General features: G+C 39.9%; 1 protein-coding gene across 9 annotated transcripts in view; it reads right to left on the reverse strand.

Annotated features, from left to right (window-relative positions):
• The window catches only part of UTRN (utrophin), a 527,828-nt gene that overhangs the window by 320,066 nt on the left and 188,631 nt on the right, over window positions 1-19,131 (reverse strand). For all 9 annotated transcript variants that reach the window (XM_082634331.1, XM_082634332.1, XM_082634328.1 and 6 more), the window contains 7 exons: window positions 10,218-10,397; window positions 6,887-7,021; window positions 4,833-4,982; window positions 3,525-3,686; window positions 2,942-3,070; window positions 2,101-2,274; window positions 237-392 (listed from right to left, as the gene is read on the reverse strand). In XM_082634331.1, the coding sequence (XP_082490457.1) occupies window positions 237-392; window positions 2,101-2,274; window positions 2,942-3,070; window positions 3,525-3,686; window positions 4,833-4,982; window positions 6,887-7,021; window positions 10,218-10,397 (1,086 nt within the window). The remainder of the gene's footprint in view (window positions 1-236; window positions 393-2,100; window positions 2,275-2,941; window positions 3,071-3,524; window positions 3,687-4,832; window positions 4,983-6,886; window positions 7,022-10,217; window positions 10,398-19,131) is intronic.

Consider the following 19,131-nt stretch of genomic DNA (forward strand, 5'->3'; position numbering starts at 1 on the left):
CTTATGAAAAGTCAGTAGCCATTGAAAATACAGAAATTAACCTGGATTAAATATTAAAAAACTATTCATCATTGTAATAGTAACACATATATTTAAAGAAATATAAAAATTATTGGCATAAATGAAAACATATATTATTAATGCCATAAAATTCAAATATGCTTTCTCCCAGAAGTGAAATGTTAAAATACATAAATGAGAGAGACAGAGGCAGGCAGTGCACTTGCTCTACTCACCTGGGCACCCAGGTCATTGTAGAGAACCTTCAGAGAAGTCAGCTGCTCATCCATCCCCTTGGGGTTGTCAGTTTGCTGCTTCTGGACAATGTGCCTTCCTGTTTTGATTACAGTCTCCACTTCAAGCTTGACTTCACTCAAAATTTTATAGAGTTTCTTAAAAATAAATATGACAAATTTTACATATTAGTGAAAACATGCCAGCTGGAACCATTTCAGAACATGGCTTACAAAGATTGACAGCTAAGAACTAACTATGGAGATCAAAGGGCTTTATCTTTCCCAGATCTGGATCAAAGGATGAGTAAAATGAAATCAAGGCTGTAATGACTTTTTAAAATCAGATAAGAAAACACACTCATAGAGGTTATACTTGTTTTATTAAAAAAGAAAAAAACTCAAACATGTATCTTAAAGGTTTATGAAAGTACTTGATAATATGAACATATTTCCTACATAAAATGGGAAGATATTAGGACAAAAAACTGAATGTCTAACATTTTTTAAAGTACATTTTTTAAAATCCTAAATGTTATTACAAGAAAAAGGCCAACACTGGCTATTTCTGGCTGTTGGCATTTGGAAGTATTAAGATTCATTTTTTTTCTTACAATTCTCTGAAGTACCATGTCTACCACAATGAGTACATATTAATTATACAATGAAAAGACATACAAAAACTAAATACATCAAGGTGTATATGACCATAGGAAGTCGAAGTTATGTAGGTCAAATTCAGAGCTGCCCTCATCCTTGTTACTTTAAAACTAAAAAGCTGTATTCTGGGCAGGTTCTCTTATCTCCATGCATCATAATCTTGACCTGAAACACCTCATGTGGCACTGTCACATAATAACAGACCATTGGATTAAGTTACACAAAGTCAAGGACAGTGCTTGCTCTGTTGATCTCTATATCTCAGTAAATAAATATTTACATTCATACTTGCACATGTGCACATATTATATATAAAAATTCATCCTATTTTTTCATTCTTCCACCCATTCAAGCTTTCAAGTAATCAAACAACCTTCAGTATGCAACAGACATGTGGAGACTGCAATTTTGAAAAGCACAAAGAACTCTTCCCAGACTTTTCTTAGCTTAACTTGTGTCATCTTCAGTTTTTTCATGATTCTTCCCAAGCAGAACACTAGTTCTACGATTGTGCATGCTTGGCCACATTATTTTTAAATTTCTATGCAATTGAATTTTAAAGTTCAAGACTAAAACAGTAATAAGGCCTTTTAAATAATTTCTTCTTTTACATCTTAGGTTTAAACTTTGATTTAAAACTTTACTTTCCTAGAGAATGATTTTTTTATGCTATCATATTCCTGACATCCATTCTAAGTATAATTTCTTCTTTCACACTTCAGGTTTAAACTTTATAAATCAAAATTTAAAATTTTACTTTCCTTGCGAACACATTTGTCGTACATTGCAATATTCCTGACATTCATTCTAAGTATGGTTCTTCTAGCTAACTCAAATCTATCCTTTAAAATTTAGCTTATTAGGCACATTCTGCCAAAGCCCTCCCTATCTTCATCCTGTGATTAAGATGTATTTTCTTCTTTTTTTTGTAATCATGTTATATACATGTTTATTCTAGTTTCCTTATCTCATTACACTGTACTAATTGATTTTACTCTCTGCAGGCTCTCTCTCTCCTATCTCTTCTAAATTCCTGGGAGGAAAGGACCACACTTCTAATTTTTTAACCTGTTTTTCATCATTTATTCCTATTCTTAGCACAATTTAGACTGACAATTATTGAACAAACCATGTACATAAGCGCTAGATGAAGCCATATCACCGACGGGAAAACCCACTGGACACATTAACCACCCAATGGCCTCACCATACACTTGTCCAGGTGGGTCTGTATGACATCAGGGTCCACATCCTTCACATCCAGAACATGAAGTTCTGCTTTCACACCATCCAACACACGCTTGCAGTCAAGCATGCGCTGTTCAAAGTTAGCAGGCTTCTGGAAAAGCTGGAACTTTGTGGACACCTCTCGAAGTTTCCTCTGTTTGCAGAAATGAAAATAATAAGCAATTCACATCAGAATGATAATCTTTCTCAGCAGACAATATTAGCATAACACATACTGCTAGAAGGCTGTAAAATAAAACAACAATAAAAACATTCTTTAAAGGAACTTAGTGAGGTCGCCCGATCACCTTGGGGGACTGCACAGCCCAGTGTCCTGAATTACTTGACACTCAGTGTCTCAGTCTGAGATATAATGAAAGGGTAAGCTAGCCTTGCTGGAATTAAAACTGCATTAATCTTCTTACCTGTTTGTAAAACACAATTCAAGAACCTAGAACTCACAATGCCCTTCATCACAAGGTCAGAGTGAAGGTCAGTCTGCATCCCCTATTGAGGGGCTAAGCGGTACTGCGTCCCATGCACTCAGCCTGCCCAGTGTACCAGCCATACCAGTACAGATGGAGGCTCTGCGTCAAGGAAAACCTATACAAAGCAAACATCTAAATCTAGATTGCTCTCTCTTCTCAACTCAACTAGAAAGCTCAGATCCAATAGTTTCCAGTGCACCTTCAACACATCACTCCCATCCAACTCTTTACATCACAGAGAAGACCAAAGGCATCCAAGTCGCCAGCTCTTTCTCATTTTCTTTTCATGCCCAACAGGCTGAAAAGTAAAAGGAAGCTGCTCTTCCCCTTCACCTGCAGCACATCCATCTGACTTCCTCCTCTGGCAGTCCGGCCTTCTGGGGAGGTCGGTGGCTGAGAACGTGTGTTTCTTCTCAGCTCCTCTAGGGTTAGCTCGTGGGCTGAGATCTCCGCTTGGATTTTCTACAAAGAGATTAGAAAAGGGAGAGAATGTCTGGTTTTTTTCTTTTAAGTTTCATAGAGTCATACAACAGATAAGAATATATTGACCCCTATCCATGCTTTAATAAGTGTGCGTATAATAATAATATGGGCCACCTGTATCGTAGGACTGCTGCGTGCTGTGCACAAAGATCTTTGTATTTGTCACTTCAAATGTTCGCCACTTATTTATAAAGAGGGAATTTCCCCAGTTTCATAGCTAAGAAAATTATAATTTTTAAGTGGTGATCATTTGCCATTATCTCATATAAAAACCCTGAGAACCCCCAAACCCACATGCTGCCCCGTAAGTAAGGCCAGCCTTTCTCACTGACTCTCGGTTGGGATGGCAGGAGGAGCTGGTGCCCTTGAAGGTGAGGAGACGATTACATATGCTCTCTTTACAACTACAACACCCTCACATCCATGGCAATACCTGGGCTTCCTGAGGAACTTGGAAGGCATCTATCCTGTCGGTCAAGTACGTTGTGAGCTGCTTGTCCAACTCCCCTAGGCTCTCCTGCAAGACCTGAAGCATGTGGTCAGTTTCATGCAGGACCTGGAGTTGCTTTTCCAGAGAAATCTGCTTGCTCTCTGCCTACAGGGGGAAAAATGTACCCATTAGTCGCCCAGCACAAATATAAAGAGCTGAATATAAGAAAACCCTTATGTTCTAACCACCAAGAAAAGGGACATATTATAAAAGCACTACTTTAAGACTTTGGCCTGCATTATAAATAAATAATAATTAGCAATGATAACAGTGAAAAGGTCCTTCTAGTATCTTATGCATCTTGCAGGAAATTACTCATTTTTACTTCTTTCTATAGAAAATGACAAAATACAAAAATGCCCTTAAGGGCACTATTTTAAGTGAAATAAGAGAGAAGGACAAATGCTGTATGACCTCACTTATATGTGGAATCTAAAAAAATCACAAAAACAAAATATGTTATATTACATATAACATATAATATAATGTTATATTTCAATTATACTTCAATAAAAAGGGGAAAATGTAAAGATTTCCTACGTACCATATTAAAATAAAGGAGAGAATAAAAATATGCCATTTATTACAAATTTAGGGTATTTTTAGGGCTCAGCAATAAACCTATAAACAAGAATATAAAATATAACAGAAACGTCTATGAGTAGAGCAAACATGGAAATCTCTCTTTTTGCAAAGTTTAAAGAAGTTCTACAGATGTGCATAGTGTTGAGCCACTATTTATTGAACTTTTGGGTTAAGTCTGATGCTATTCATGATCTAAACATCAATAGTTATTTTTTAATATGTGTTCGAAAGCTTCTAATATCCACCCAACTCTCCTATAAAAACAATCTCCTTTCTTTACTTACTGATATGGACATGCATGTTGTGATACATTCTGAGTATGTATCTAAGAGACTATGGTATTTTATAATAGCAGCTTATATCAAATTCTGATGGCTCTAATATTTACTAAGATAATATGAGTCATTATTCTTATATACACCTATAAGATGTTCCTTAAAGGAAATTAAATAGTTCATAAGTAGAAACAATCTGAAAGACAAATTTTTAAATCATCGAGTTCTGCCTGCATTATAATATAAGTGTAAGGTCTGCTCTTCCTCACCTAGTATTTCAATGCCCTCAACACCCCCATTGGTTACTAACTTTTCCCCTCGGTATAAGTTCCTGAGGTCCGCTCCATATCATAAACATCTATTCGACACTCACGCACAGCCCAGTTCTTACCAGGTGACTCAGCTCTTCATATCGACTGTTGAACACCTCCAGTTTCTCACTGATGATATCATCGAGGATCCCTCCGTCGATCAGAGTCTGGCCAAGTTCCCGAATCTGGGTACGATTGTCCGCTGGATGTCGCAGAACAGATTCTAGAGACTGAACAGGGACAGGGGCAAAAAATAATGCATTTACCAAGGCAAAGTGAATCAAGGATTCTAAAAATGTTCGTTTTATTTAAAACCAGTAATTCCATTTTCTAGAAATCTACTTAAGGAACAAGATCAAAAATGATTAATTCAGGGACTTCCCTGGTGGCGCAGTGGTTAAGAATCCACCTGCCAATGCAGGGGACACGGGTTCGAGCCCTGGTCCAGGAAGATCCCACATGCCGCAGAGCAACTAAGCCCGTGCACCACAACTACTGAGCCCTCGTGCCACAATTACTGAAGCCCGCGTGCCTAGAGCCCATGCTCCGCAACAAGAGAAGCCACCACAGTGAGAAGCCCATGCACTGCAACGAAGAGTAGCTCCACTCGCCGCAACTAGAGAAAGCCCGCACGCAGCAACGAAGACCCAATGCAGCCAATAAATAAATAAATAAATAAAATAAATTTACTTAAAAAAAGATTATTTCACAAAAATGCCCCTCATGGTACTAATAACCACATAAAATTGAGAACTCAGCATGAATGATGATATATGACAATTCCATAAAAATAATTTCAATCATTATTAATTACATGGGAAAATGTTCATGGTATGATACAAAGTTTAAAAGCGAAAAACAATACTATACAAATAAAAGAATTTCAAACTGTTATTGATTATATTACTAAAAAGTTTCCATAGCATATATAAAATTCAAGGCACTGTTTTATATACACACTTTATATATACATAAATTTAATCATATGGCTACATATTATTCCCATATTACAGATAGGAAAACTGAAGCTCAGAGAAGTTAAGTAACTTGCCAACACACACACAGTAAAAAGAAGAGCTAAGATTCTAACTTGGCTCCAAAGACTTGGTGATTCCAAAGCCTTTGATCCAGTTACTATAAAGTACTACCTCCTAGCATATATACCTAAAAATAATAATTCGGAAGAAGTACACTAAAATGTTTTAAAGTGTTATCTTACACTTTATGCTTTTCTCCATTTTCCATATTTCTAGAATGCACATGTATTAACTCTCATGTTAGGAAAGTATGTGTTTTTAAAATAATCTTTCAAAACATTTTTTAATACTCTGAATCTCTCACTCTGCTATTTCATTTGAGAAATGACATCTTTTCTCCAGAAGAGCATCTGGCTCCTGGAATTTAGGTACCATATTTGACTTATTTCTGACCTTTAATCCAGTCATCTACTTAATTACTACATCCTATTCTTACAGTTTTAAAAGCACTGCTACCATCTTCCTCTTCTTTTTTTTTTTTTAAGAAAATCTATTCTTTTCACACTTTAATCCACTTAAGAAACAGTTATTAAGTTATCATGTGCCACAGGCTGTGCTGGGGAACTAACTGGGGAACAACAAAAAATTCAGGCACATTTCTTGGCCTCAAGGAACTCAAGTTCAGGCTTGGGGACAGGATCCCAGGCCTCCAACACTGCCTTCCCCAGCCTGTCCTCCAATTTTCACATCTGAAGACAACAGAATAGAAGCCACTGTAAACACAGTCCTTGCCGTGTTTAATGAGCAAAAATAACTTTATGAAGAAACAGGAGAGCATTGTCCTAATAACATAAGGCAGAGTTTTATCCAGGGACTGGTAAAAACAATCTGGAAAATCACTAGAGCGCTTTATGAAGTCTAAAATGTACTAATTAGCAAACAACTAACCACCTCATAAGGCTGAGTTTAGTGGGTCACCAATAATCTAAATATACATGATGTTATAAATACTTCAGGCAATGGAAGAAAACACAAGTTACACTGAAAACCACCAAGGAAGTGAAAGTATTTGCTGGCATAAGGCATTATGTTCCTTGTTTGAATACTCATTCAGCCTCATTGCAACAAAAAGAACCACCCAGCACGCGGGCTCCCACCTCCAGGGCTTCGCTGACAGCATCTGTCTTCTCAGGCAGGGCCTCTGTGCTCTTCATCCGCTCTTCCAAAGTGTTTAGCCAGGTGGTCTCAAGATCCAAATAGTGAAGCAGTTCAATCCAACAAGACCATACCTCCTAAATAGGCAGGGAAAAGTTAGACAAGATAAGAAGCCATTTAGAGATACAATGCATCTCTACTGCTGCACATTCTGTCTAATCAAGAATAATTTCATTTAGATACAAGTATAAACGGGCGTTTAGAAACTGATGAAGCTGGTATTTCAAATAAGTGAAATAAAATCGAATTCTTCGATTAACTGTATTAGACCAACTGGAGGGAGGTAGAAGGCTGCTTCACTAAGATAAATTCCAAGGCTCTGTTTAAATGTCGGAAATAAAACTATATAATTAGTAGAAGAAATCAGGAGGGAAACATTATTAGTTTGTTTTTAAATAGAAAGGTTAAAAAAATACTCAGACTTGCAACACTTTTTAACAGCTATACAGGAAATTGGTTCCCTGGGTCCACTCTATTCCAACTCAGAGCTAATGGGTATAACCATTTGATGTAGACTCTTTCCAACTTTTTTCTAAATTCATATGAACATGTCTATATACAAACAGAGCAACTTTTTACCCAAACTGGAATTTTACTATAATTGCTGCATTAGTTGTAGTCACTTGTTCCTCATTCCTGTGGGGAGTTGGGGGCTGGGGTATGATTCATCCTCCAATTCCTAGGAGCAAAATTATGGGAGAAACAAACCCCATGGGAGGAGCCTATTTGACGGACAAATTTAGAAGACAGAGTTCAGCATGGAGCCTACTGGGTTGGTCCTCTTGCAGATCCACTGACTCAGAGAGGACACATTCTAGTAGCATACACCCCATATGAGGAATACTTACCTGGTCAGGGGTCAGCAATTTTTCCTATAAAAGGCCAGATAGTAAATATTTTAGGTTTTACAGGCCACATCTGATCTCTGTCACAGATTCTTCTTTGTTTATTTTTTCTGTGTGTGGCTTTGTTTTCAACAACTCTTTAAAAATTAAAAATATACAAACAATTTTTAGCTCCTGGGCCATATAGAAACAGGCCACAAAACAGATTTGACCCACAGGCTGTAATTTGCCAACTCCTGGCTAAGACTAAAAGGGAAAAGAGGTGTCTGGTCCCCCAAATTTCTATAGGCAGAAAGCAGGCTGAGAAATCTACTCAGCTGCAAGCAGAGCCCTATTTCTTATCGGAAGGAAGGGATGGCTTACAGAGAAGTTCTCACAAGAAGCAGCACCAGCAATAATCAAGCAACAGTCCCTGGCCCCAAAGTAGGAGCCCTGACTACACGTGCCTGGCTAGATTTCAGAACTACTTAGCATTAGATTTCAGAGTCCCTAATACCAGTGCCTGCTCTTTTTACCTTCCACTGCCCCAACTTTTTTGAATGGGAGTGTCCACTGAGGTTTTCCTGTACCTATCTCACCACTGTGTTGGGTATATGAGGTTCAGATAACTTATCTTTTTAGTGCCCGGGTCGCCAGATGGAGAGGTGCCACACCCACACACCTGCACCTGAAGAAAACTGTTCCAAGGAGCCACATTTGCATTTGTACCTGATGTAGATTGCATGATACTGAATTTTGAGCTTGATGCTGTACTGGATGAGACCTTAGGAGTCCCTGGGAGAGTGTAAGAGTATTTTGCATGTGGAAGGACTGTAACTAACTTATGACCAGAGAGTGAACTATGCTGGATTAACAATGGCCACAAATTTATTACAGCTACTCCCATGAAGTGGTGAAACTGTCTTCTCCTCCCCTGAATGTGGGCTGGTCTTGTGACTTGCTTAGAGCAAAAGAGGCTACAAAGATGATGCTGTGTCAAAGTGCAGACCTAGCCTTTAAGAGAACTGGCAGCTTCTGCTTTCTCCCTCTTCAAAGCCAGCAGCCATGTTGTAGAGAAGCCATAAACCTGAGAGGCCACGTGGAAGGGGACTTCCCCTTTCAAAGGCATCAAGGTGTCTTATGTTTTCTTACACTTTTCCTTTTCTTCTCTCAAACTAATTCCAAAATAGTTCTAAAAGTAATTCTGCAAGCAATACTAAAACCTTGAAATATGTCATTCCTCATTCTCAAACTGCCACCTCTGGGTCATAAAGACAGTGTAAAGAAATGACACAGAATTCATGGTGGTCTCTTGTTAGCTTGGGATAACCTGGGGAACTCCATTATTTAAAAATATTATGAGTAGTTACTTTGGCTAATAATAGACAAGAAAATAAACAAACCAAAAAAAAGCAAAATCATGGGTGATTAAGGCAGAGAAGAAAACATGGACAAGACTGTAGTAGAATTCAATTCCAGGATCATCTACTGGGACTTAAGATTAGCCATACATAATGTTACATATTATGTTCACAGAATGTTAAATTCTCAAATGAGTAACCTCAGGTGTTTTAAGTTAGGCAATATCTTAATATTAAAGAATGAGGCTTTGTTGACTTGTAGCTTTCTTATTAACTAATCCAAATTACACTTATTTTATAGATTCAGAACAAGTGAGTAATAAGTGAATTTAGTTTAAATACTGCAGTTATGATTACCATTTTAGGATTCATCACAATGCCATCATTTGTTTTAGGTTAGACCGAATTTAAATTGCTATAAACTGAAGAGCTTCTTAAGTCTTTTCAATAAGATGTGACAAATGTCACACTAATATAAAAGCAAACAATCAAAAACTTAATTTTATTTCAAAAAATCATAGAATCATCTACACCTTAAATCCTGTGGCCAGGGTAGGGGAAATGGTCCAGCAAAATACCAGCACATTCAAGTTAGTCTTTCTTTCACTCTAAATAAAACCTATAATTTTAGACACCACTCTAAAACAGAAACCTCAATTCATCTCTGTGCGCTAACCAGGCCAAAAAAAAAAAAAAAAAAGGAGGTACTCACAGTATATGTCTTAGAATTTTAGGACTGGAACAGACTCTACAGATCATCTGTAATATAAAAACCTTGAAAACCTTGATTTCATGTGTAATAAATGTCTAAAGCTAAGAAACTACTTTTCCAAGAAACTTCCACTAACTGAAGGCAGATCTTGCTCTCCAGTTTTCTTTTCTCTGTTTCATTTTTATCAACCTATTACCTAAATTATTATCTAATAATTACTACTACTGTTATTATTATCTCAATCATGAAAGAACTACTTTTCTTTTATGATCTAGTATTTGAAAAGAAAAATGGAGGTTTTTTCCCAAGATATGGAAGCAGCCAGTACATTACAGAGTGTGAATCTCAGAAATGCATCAGGGAAAAAACATCATACCTCCAGCGTGTGGCACTTTCCGCGAATTCTATTACAGAGAAGTTGGTAATTCTCCAGCACAACATTCAGCTCAGACGTCAATTCCTGGCCACCAGAGGGCACTTTTGAAGCTAATAACTTGATGTTGTCCTTGAGAATCTTCACCCTCACCTCCTTCTGCAGCACATCCTCTTTCGCCCTCTGTTCCAAGACAGAATGAACTCGAAAACTGGCTCCCTGTCTCAGGAACCAATTTCTTTCTTTTTCAAAAAATAACTGAGCCAAAATTAAAACATCCAGATGATTCTAACTACCTAATCTGAACATTATTAGGTAATCCCCACAGAGAGTGCCTGCAAAATAAGAATGCTAACTACAAAATTTCACGCATTATATATCCCAGTGTACACAGCCCCCATGCAGACATTTTCATTTAGTAACAGCACTGTTGACACCTAAGTTATCCCAAATTATGTTTACTGACAGGAAGTATTTTCAAAGTCTGGGTCCATAATAAGAATTAAGTGTATTAATTTTAATTGATCACTGGAAGTCAAGCAAAAATGGAAGTGCACCATGGTAGAAGTATTCTTTAAAAATAATATAAACATATTTTCTTCTGATAATTAACAGCATTTCAAAGATGACAAAGTTATACTGGGAAGATCTGATCTAAAAGTAGCTTCCTGCCTGACCCCTTCTGTGCTTCATAGAAGTCTCATACTCAGGAAAATCAAACTAAAACAGCCTTCCACTTTCTCTTGTAGCTTTCTTTACTACTTAATGGTTTTAAATTTCTCTAGGTTGGGATAAAATAATTAAGTGTAGTGGTTTTCTTAAAATCCTAATGGTTGTTTGGCAGAATTAAATGTTGCCCAATAAAGAGTTTTAATCTCATTTTTTAAAAATTCTCATTCATAGTGACCTTAAAAACAAAAACAAAAACCCATCGAACTACAATGTCAGTAGTGCGAATAAGATGGTTGTTAACATGGTAGGCTACCTTTAAAATACCTTATATACTGAATATTTTTAAAGTTTCAAGGAAAGCTACACTAAAAAAAAGTGTTTCTGTGAAAATACTACAATAAAAGTCATTTTTATTTACTTTGACTCATACACAATAATGCATTGGTGAAAAACAATCCTTTTAAAAATATCTGCATAGATTTTTGCTTTTGTTATACTTGTAGGCAAGCTGCAACTCTTATTTTTTTTTAAGTAGCTTTTGGTCGTGCCCTCCATCTGCTTCACTGGGTGGGGTGCTGTGTCAGGACCTTGCTTCAGAGAGGACATTCAAAGGTGTCTTGGCTTTGAAAAGAAGATTCATTGCATGGGGAAGCAGAGAGAGGAAGGAGCCATTGAAAGTTATCAAAAAATACTTGATATGGGGCTGGGGGAAGATGGCGGAAGAGTAAGAGGTGGAGATCACCTTCCTCCCCAAAGATACAACAGAAATTCATCTACACATGGAACAACTCCTACAGAACACCTACTGAACGCTGACAGAAGACCTCAGACCCCCCAAAAGGCAAGAAACTCCCCACGTACCTGGGTAGGGCAAAAGAAACAAGAATAAACAGAGGCAAAAGGATAGGGACAGGACCTGCACCAGTGGGAGGGAGCCGTGAAGGAGGAAAGGTTTCCACACACTAGGAGCCCCTTCGCGGGCGGAGACTGCGGGTGGCGGAAGGGGAAAGCTTCGGAGTAGCGGAGGAGAGCACAGCAACAGGGGTGCGGAGGGCAAAGCGGAGAGATTCCCGCACAGAGGATCGGTGCCGACCGGCACTCACCAGCCCGAGTGGCTTGTCTGCTTGGCCGCCGGGGCGGGCGGGGCTGTGAACTGAGGCTCGGGTATCGGGTTTCAGTCGGAGCGCTGGGGAGAGGACTGGGGCTGGCGGAGGGAAGAGAGCCTGAAGGGGTTAGTGCACCACGGCTAGCCGGGAGGGAGTCCGGGGAAAAGTCTGGAGCTGCCGAAGAGGCAAGAGACTTTTTCTTCCCTCTTTCTTTCCTGGTGCACGAGGAGGAGATTAAGAGCGCTGCTTAAAGGAGCTCCAGAGACGGGCGCGAGCCGCAGCTAAAAGCGTGGACCCCAGAGACGGGCGTGGGATGCTGGGGCTGCTGCCGCCGCCAAGAGGCCTGTGTGCCAGCGCAGGTCACTGTCCACGCCCCCTTTCCGGGGAGCCTGTGCAGCCCGCCACTGCCGGGGTCCCGGGATCCAGGGACAGCTGCCCCGGGAGAGCGCACGGCGCGCCTCGGGCTGGTGCAACGTCACGCCGGCCTCTGCCGCCGCAGGTTCGCCCCGTACTCCGTACCGTTCCCTCCCCCCGGCCTGAGTGAGCCAGAGCCCCCGAATCAGCGGCTCCTTTAAACCTGTCCTGTCTGAGCGAAGAACAGACGCCCTCCGGCGACCTACACGCAGAGGCGGGGCCAAATCCAAAGCTGAGACCCGGGAGCTATGAGAATAAAGAAGAGAAAGGGAAATCTCTCCCAGCAGCCTCAGAAGCAGCAGATTAAAGCTGCACAATCAACTTGATGTAACCTACATCTGTGGAATACATGAATAGACAACGAATCATCCCAAATTGAGGAGGTGGACTTTGAGAGCAAGATTTCAGACTTTTCCACCTTTTCCTCTTTTTACAACGAATTATCCCAAATTGAGGAGGTGGACTTTGAGAGCAAGATTTACGATTTTTTTCCCCTGGTTCTCTTTTTGTGAAACTGTATGTGTAGGCTTCTGTGTGAGATTTTGTCTATATAGCTTTGCTTCCACCATTTGTCCCAGGGTTGTATCCGTCCGTTATTTTTTCTTGTTTTTTGTTTGTTTGTTTTGTTTTGTTTTTAATTTTTTTAATAATCACTTTTTAATTTTAATAATGCTATTATATTTTATCATACTTTATTCTATTTTACGTTATCTTCTCTCTTTTTCCTACTTTCCATCCTTCCTCCCTCCCTCCTTCCTCCCTCCTTTCCTTTCTTTTTCTTTCTTTCTTTTCTTTCCTCCCTCCCTTCTTTCTTTCTTTCTTTCTTTCTTTCTTTCTTTCTTTCTTTCTTCTACTAATTCTTACTTTCTGCTTTTTCTCCCTTTTGTTTTGAGGTGGGTGGATGAAAGGCTCTTGGTGCTGCAGCCAGGAGTCAGTGCTGCGCCTCTGAAGTGTGAGAGCCAACTTCAGGACACTGGTCCAAAAGAGACCTCCCAGCTCCACATAATATCAAACGGCGAAAATCACCCAGAGATCTCCATCTCAACACCAGCACCCAGCTTCACTCAATGACCAGCAAGCTACAGTGCTGGTCACCCTATGCCAAGCAACTAGCAAGATAGGAACACAACCCCACCCATTAGCAAAGAGGCTGCCTAAAAACATGATAAGGCCACAGAAACCCCCAAAACACACCACCAGACGTGGACCTGTCCACCAGAAAGACAAGATTGAGCCTCATCCATCAGAACACGGGCACTAGTCCCCTCCACCAGGAAGCATACACAACCCACTGAAACAACCTTAGCCACTGGGGACAGACACCAAAAACAACGGGAACTACGAACCTGCAGCCTGCAAAAAGGAGACCCCAAACACGGTAAGATAAGCAAAATGAGAAGACAGAAAAACACACAGCAGGTGAAGGAGCAAGATAAAAACCCACCAGACCTAACAAATGAAGAGGAAATAGGCAGTCTACCTGAAAAAGAATTCAGAATAATGATAGTAAAGTTGATCCAGAATCTTGGAAATAGAATACAAAAAATGCAAGAAACAGTTAACAAGGACCTAGAAGAATTAAAGATGAATCAAGCAATGATTAAAAACACAATAAATGAAATGAAAAATACTCTAGATGGGATCAATAGAAGAATAACTGAGGCAGAAGAATGGATAAGTGACGTGGAAGATAAAATAGTGGAAATAACTTCTGCAGAGCAGAATAAAGAAAAAAGAATGAAAAGAACTGAGGACAGTCTCAGAGGCCTCTGGGACATTAAATGCACCAACATTCGAATTATAGGGGTTCCAGAAGAAGAAGAGAAAAAGAAAGGGACTGAGAAAATATTTGAAGAGATTATAGTTGAAAACTTCCCTAATATGGGAAAGGAAATAGTTAATCAAGTCCACGAGGCACAGAGAGTCCCATACAGAATAAACCCAAGGAGAAATCAGCCAAGACACATATTAATCAAACTGTCAAAAATTAAACACAAAGAAAACATATTAAAAGCAGCAAGGGAAAAACAACAAATAACACACAAGGGAATCCCCATCAGGTTAACAGCTGGTCTCTCAGCAGAAACTCTACAAGCCAGAAGGGAGTGGCAGGACATATCTAAAGTGATGAAGGAGAGAAACCTGCAACCAAGATTACTCTACCCAGCAAGGATCTCATTCAGATTTGATGGAGAAATTAAAACCTTTACAGACAAGCAAAAGCTGAGAGAGTTCAGCACCACCAAACCAGCTTTACAACAAATGCTAAAGGAACTTCTCTAGGCAAGAAACACAACAGAAGGAAAAGACCTACAATAACAAACCCAAAACAATTAAGGAAATGGGAATAGGAACATACATATCGATAATTACCTTATATGTAAATGGATTAAATAAACCCACCAAAAGACAAAGATTGGCTGAATGGATACAAAAACAAGACCCATATGTATGCTGTCTACAAGAGACCCACTTCAGACCTAGAGACACATACAGATTGAAAGTAAGGGGAGGGAAAGAGATATTCCATGCAAATGCAAATCAAAAGAAAGTTGGAGTAGCAATTCTTATATCAGACAAAATAGACTTTAAAATAAAGACTATTAGAAGAGACAAAGAAGGACACTACATAATGATCAAGGGATTGATCCAAGAAGAAGATATAACAATTGTAAATATTTATGCACCTGACAAAGGAGCACCTCAATACATAAGGCAAATACTAACAGCCATAAAAGGGGAAATCGACAATAACACATTCATAGTAGGGGACTTCAACACCCCACTTTCACAAATGGACAAATCATCCAAAATGAAAATAAATAAGGAAACACAAGCTTTAAATGATACATTAAACAAGAGGGACTTAATTGATATTTATAGGACATTCCATCCAAAAACAACAGAATACACATTTTTCTCAAGTGCTCATGGAACATTCTCCAGGATAGATCATATCTTGTGTCACAAATCAAGCCTTGGTAAATTTAAGAAAATTGAAATTGTATCAAGTATCTTTTCTGACCACAATGCTATGAGACTAGACATCAATTACAGGAAAAGATCTGTAAAAAATACAAACACATGGAGGCTAAACAATACACTACTTAATAACGAAGTGATCACTGTAGAAATCAAAGAGGAAATCAAAAAATACCTAGAAACAAATGACAATCGAGACCCGACGACCCAAAACCTATGGGACACAGCGAAAGCAGTTCTAAGGGGTAAGTTTATAGCAATACAATCCCACCTTAAGAAACAGGAAACATCTCGAGTAAACAACCTGACCCTGCACCGAAAGCAATTAGAGAAAGAAGAACAAAAATCCCCCAAAGTTAGCAGAAGGAAAGAAATCATAAAGATCAGATCAGAAATAAATGAAAAAGAAATGAAGGAAACGATAGCAAAGATCAATAAAACTAAAAGCTGGTTCTTTGAGAAGATAAACAAAATTGACAAACCATTAGCCAGACTCATCAAGAAAAAAAGGGAGAAGACTCAAATCAATAGAATTAGAAATGAAAAAGGAGAAGTAACAACTGACACTGCAGAAATACAAAAGATCAACAGAGATTACTACAAGCAACTCTATGCCAATAAAATGGACAACCTGGAAGAAATGGACACATTCTTAGAAATGCACAACCTGCCAAGACTGAATCAGGAAGAAACAGAAAATATGAACAGACCAATCACAAGCACTGAAATTGAAACTCTGTTTAAAACTCTTCCAACAAACAAAAGCCCAGGACCAGATGGTTTCACAGGCGAATTCTATCAAACATTTAGAGAAAAGCTAACACCTATCCTTCTCAAACTCTTCCAAAACATAGCAGAGGGAGGAACACTCCCAAACTCATTCTACAAGGCCACCATCACCTTGATATCAAAACCAGGCAAGGATGTCACAAAGAAAGAAAACTACAGGCCAATATCACTGATGAACATAGATGCAAAAATCCTCAACAAAATACTAGCAAACAGAATCCAGCAGCAAATTAAAAGGATCATACAACATGATCAAGTGGGGTTTATTCCAGGAATGCAAGGATTCTTCAGTATATGCAAATCAATCAACGTGATACACCATATTAACAAATTGAAGGAGAAAAACCATATGATCATCTCAATAGATGCAGAGAAAGCTTTCGACAAAATTCAACACCCATTTATGATAAAAACCCTGCAGAAAGTAGGCATACAGGGAACTTTCCTCAACATAATAAAGACCATATATGACAAACCCACAGCCAACATCATCCTCAGTGGTGAAAAACTGAAAACATTTCCACTAAGATCAGGAACAAGACAAGGCTGCCCACTCTCACCACTCTTATTCAACCTAGTTTTGGAAGTTTTAGCCACAGCAATCAGAGAAGAAAAGGAAATAAAAGGAATCCAAATTGGAAAAGAAGAAGTAAAGCTGTCACTGTTTGCAGATGACATGATACTCTACATAGAGAATCCTAAAGATGCTACCAGAAAACTACTAGAGCTAATCAATGAATTTGGTAAAGTAGCAGGATACACAATTAATGCACAGAAATCTCTGGCATTTCTGTACACTAATGATGAAAAATCTGAAAGTGAAATCAAGAAAACACTCCCATTTACCATTGCAACAAAAAGAATAAAATATCTAGGAATAAACCTACCTAAGGAGACAAAAGACCTGTATGCAGAAAATTATAAGACACTGATGAAAGAAATTAAAGATGATACAAATAGATGGAGAGATATACCATGTTCCTGGATTGGAAGAATCAATATTGTGAAAATGACTCTACTACCCAAAGCAATCTACACATTCAATGTAATCCCTATCAAACTACAACTGGCATTTTTCACAGAACTAGAACAAAATTTTTCAAAATTTGTTTGGAAACACAAAAGACCCCGAATAGCCAAAGCAATCTTGAGAACGAAAAACGGAGCTGGAGGAATCAGGCTCCCTGACTTCAGACTATACTACAAAGCTACAGTAATCAAGGGAGTGTGGTACTGGCACAAAAACAGAAAGATAGATCAATGGAACAGGATAGAAAGCCCAGAGATAAACCCACGCACATATGGTCAACTTATCTTTGATAAAGGAGGCAGGAATGTACAGTGGAGAAAGGACAGCCTCTTCAATAAGTGGTGCTGGGAAAACTGGACAGGGACATGTAAAAGTATGAGATTAGATCACTCCCTAACACCATACACAAAAATAAGCTCAAAATGGATTAAAGACCTAAATGTAAGGCCAGAAACTATCAAACTCTTAGAAAAAAACATAGGCAGAACACTCTATGACATAAATCACAGCAAGATCCTTTTGGACCCACCTCCTAGAGAAATGGAAATAAAAACAAAAATAAACAAATGGAACTTAATGAAACTTCCAAGTTTTTACACAGCAAAGGAAACCATAAACAAGACCAAAAGACAACCCTCAGAATGGGAGAAAATATTTGCAAATGAAGCAACTAACAAAGGATTAATCTCCAAAATTTATAAGCAGCTCATGCAGCTGAATACCAAAAAAACAAACAACCCAATCCAAAAATGGGCAGAAGACCTAAATAGACATTTCTCTAAAGAAGATATACAGACTGCCAGCAAACACATGAAAGAATGCTCAACATCATTAATCATTAGAGAAATGCAAATCAAAACTACAATGTGGCACTTCAAGATGGCGGAAGAGTAAGACGTGGAGATCACCTTCCTCCCCACGGATACACCAGAAATACAGCTACGTGGAACAACTCCTACAGAACACCTACTGAACGCTGGCAGAAGACCCCAGACCTCCCAAAAGGCAAGAAACTCCCCACATACCTGGGTAGGGCAAAGCGGAGAGATCCCTACACAGAGGATCGGTGCCGAGCGGCACTCACCAGCCCGAGAGGCTTGTCTGCTCGCCCGCCGGGGCAGTCGGCACTGGGAGCTGAGGCGCGGGCTTCGGTCAGAGCGCAGGGAGAGGACTGGGGCAGGCGGCGAGAACTCAGCCTGAAGGGGGCTAATGTGCCACAGCTAGCCGGGAGGGAGTCCGGGAAAACTCTGGAGCTGCCGAAGAGGCAAGAGACTTTTTCTTCCCTCTTGGTTTCCTGGTGCGCGAGGAGAGGGGATTAAGAGCGCTGCTTAAAGGGGCTCCACAGACGGGCGCGAGTCGCGACTGAAAGCGCGGAGCCCAGTGACAGGCGTGGGACGCTGGGGCTGCTGCTGCCGCCGCCAAGAAGCCTGTGTGCGAGTGCAGGTCACTGCCCACACCGCCCTTCCGGGAGCCTGTGCAGCCCGCCACTGCCGGGGTCCCGGGATCCAGGGGCGGCTTCCCTGGGAGAACGCACGGCGCGCCTCGCGCTGGTGCAACGTCACGCCGACCTCTGCCGCTGCAGGCCCGCCCCGCACTCCGTGCCCCTCCCTCCCTCCCGGCCTGAGTGAGCCAGAGTCCCCGAAGAGGCTGCTCCTTTAACCCTGTCCTGTCTGAGCGAAGAACAGACGCCCTCCGGCGACCTACATGCAGAGGCGGGGCCAAATCCAAAGCTGAGACCCAGGAGCTGTGAGAACAAAGAAGAGAAAGGGAAACCTCTCCCAGCAGCCTCAGAAGCAGCGGATTAAAGCTCCACAATCAACTTGATGTACCCTGCATCTGTGGAATACATGAATAGACAACACATCATCCCAAATTGAGGAGCCCGGAGTCAGTGCTGTGCTTCTGAGGTGGGAGAGCCAACTTC

This window comes from Mesoplodon mirus, assembly GCF_964341445.2.
Source record: "Mesoplodon mirus genome assembly, chromosome: 10".
Classification (NCBI taxonomy): domain Eukaryota; kingdom Metazoa; phylum Chordata; class Mammalia; order Artiodactyla; family Ziphiidae; genus Mesoplodon; species Mesoplodon mirus.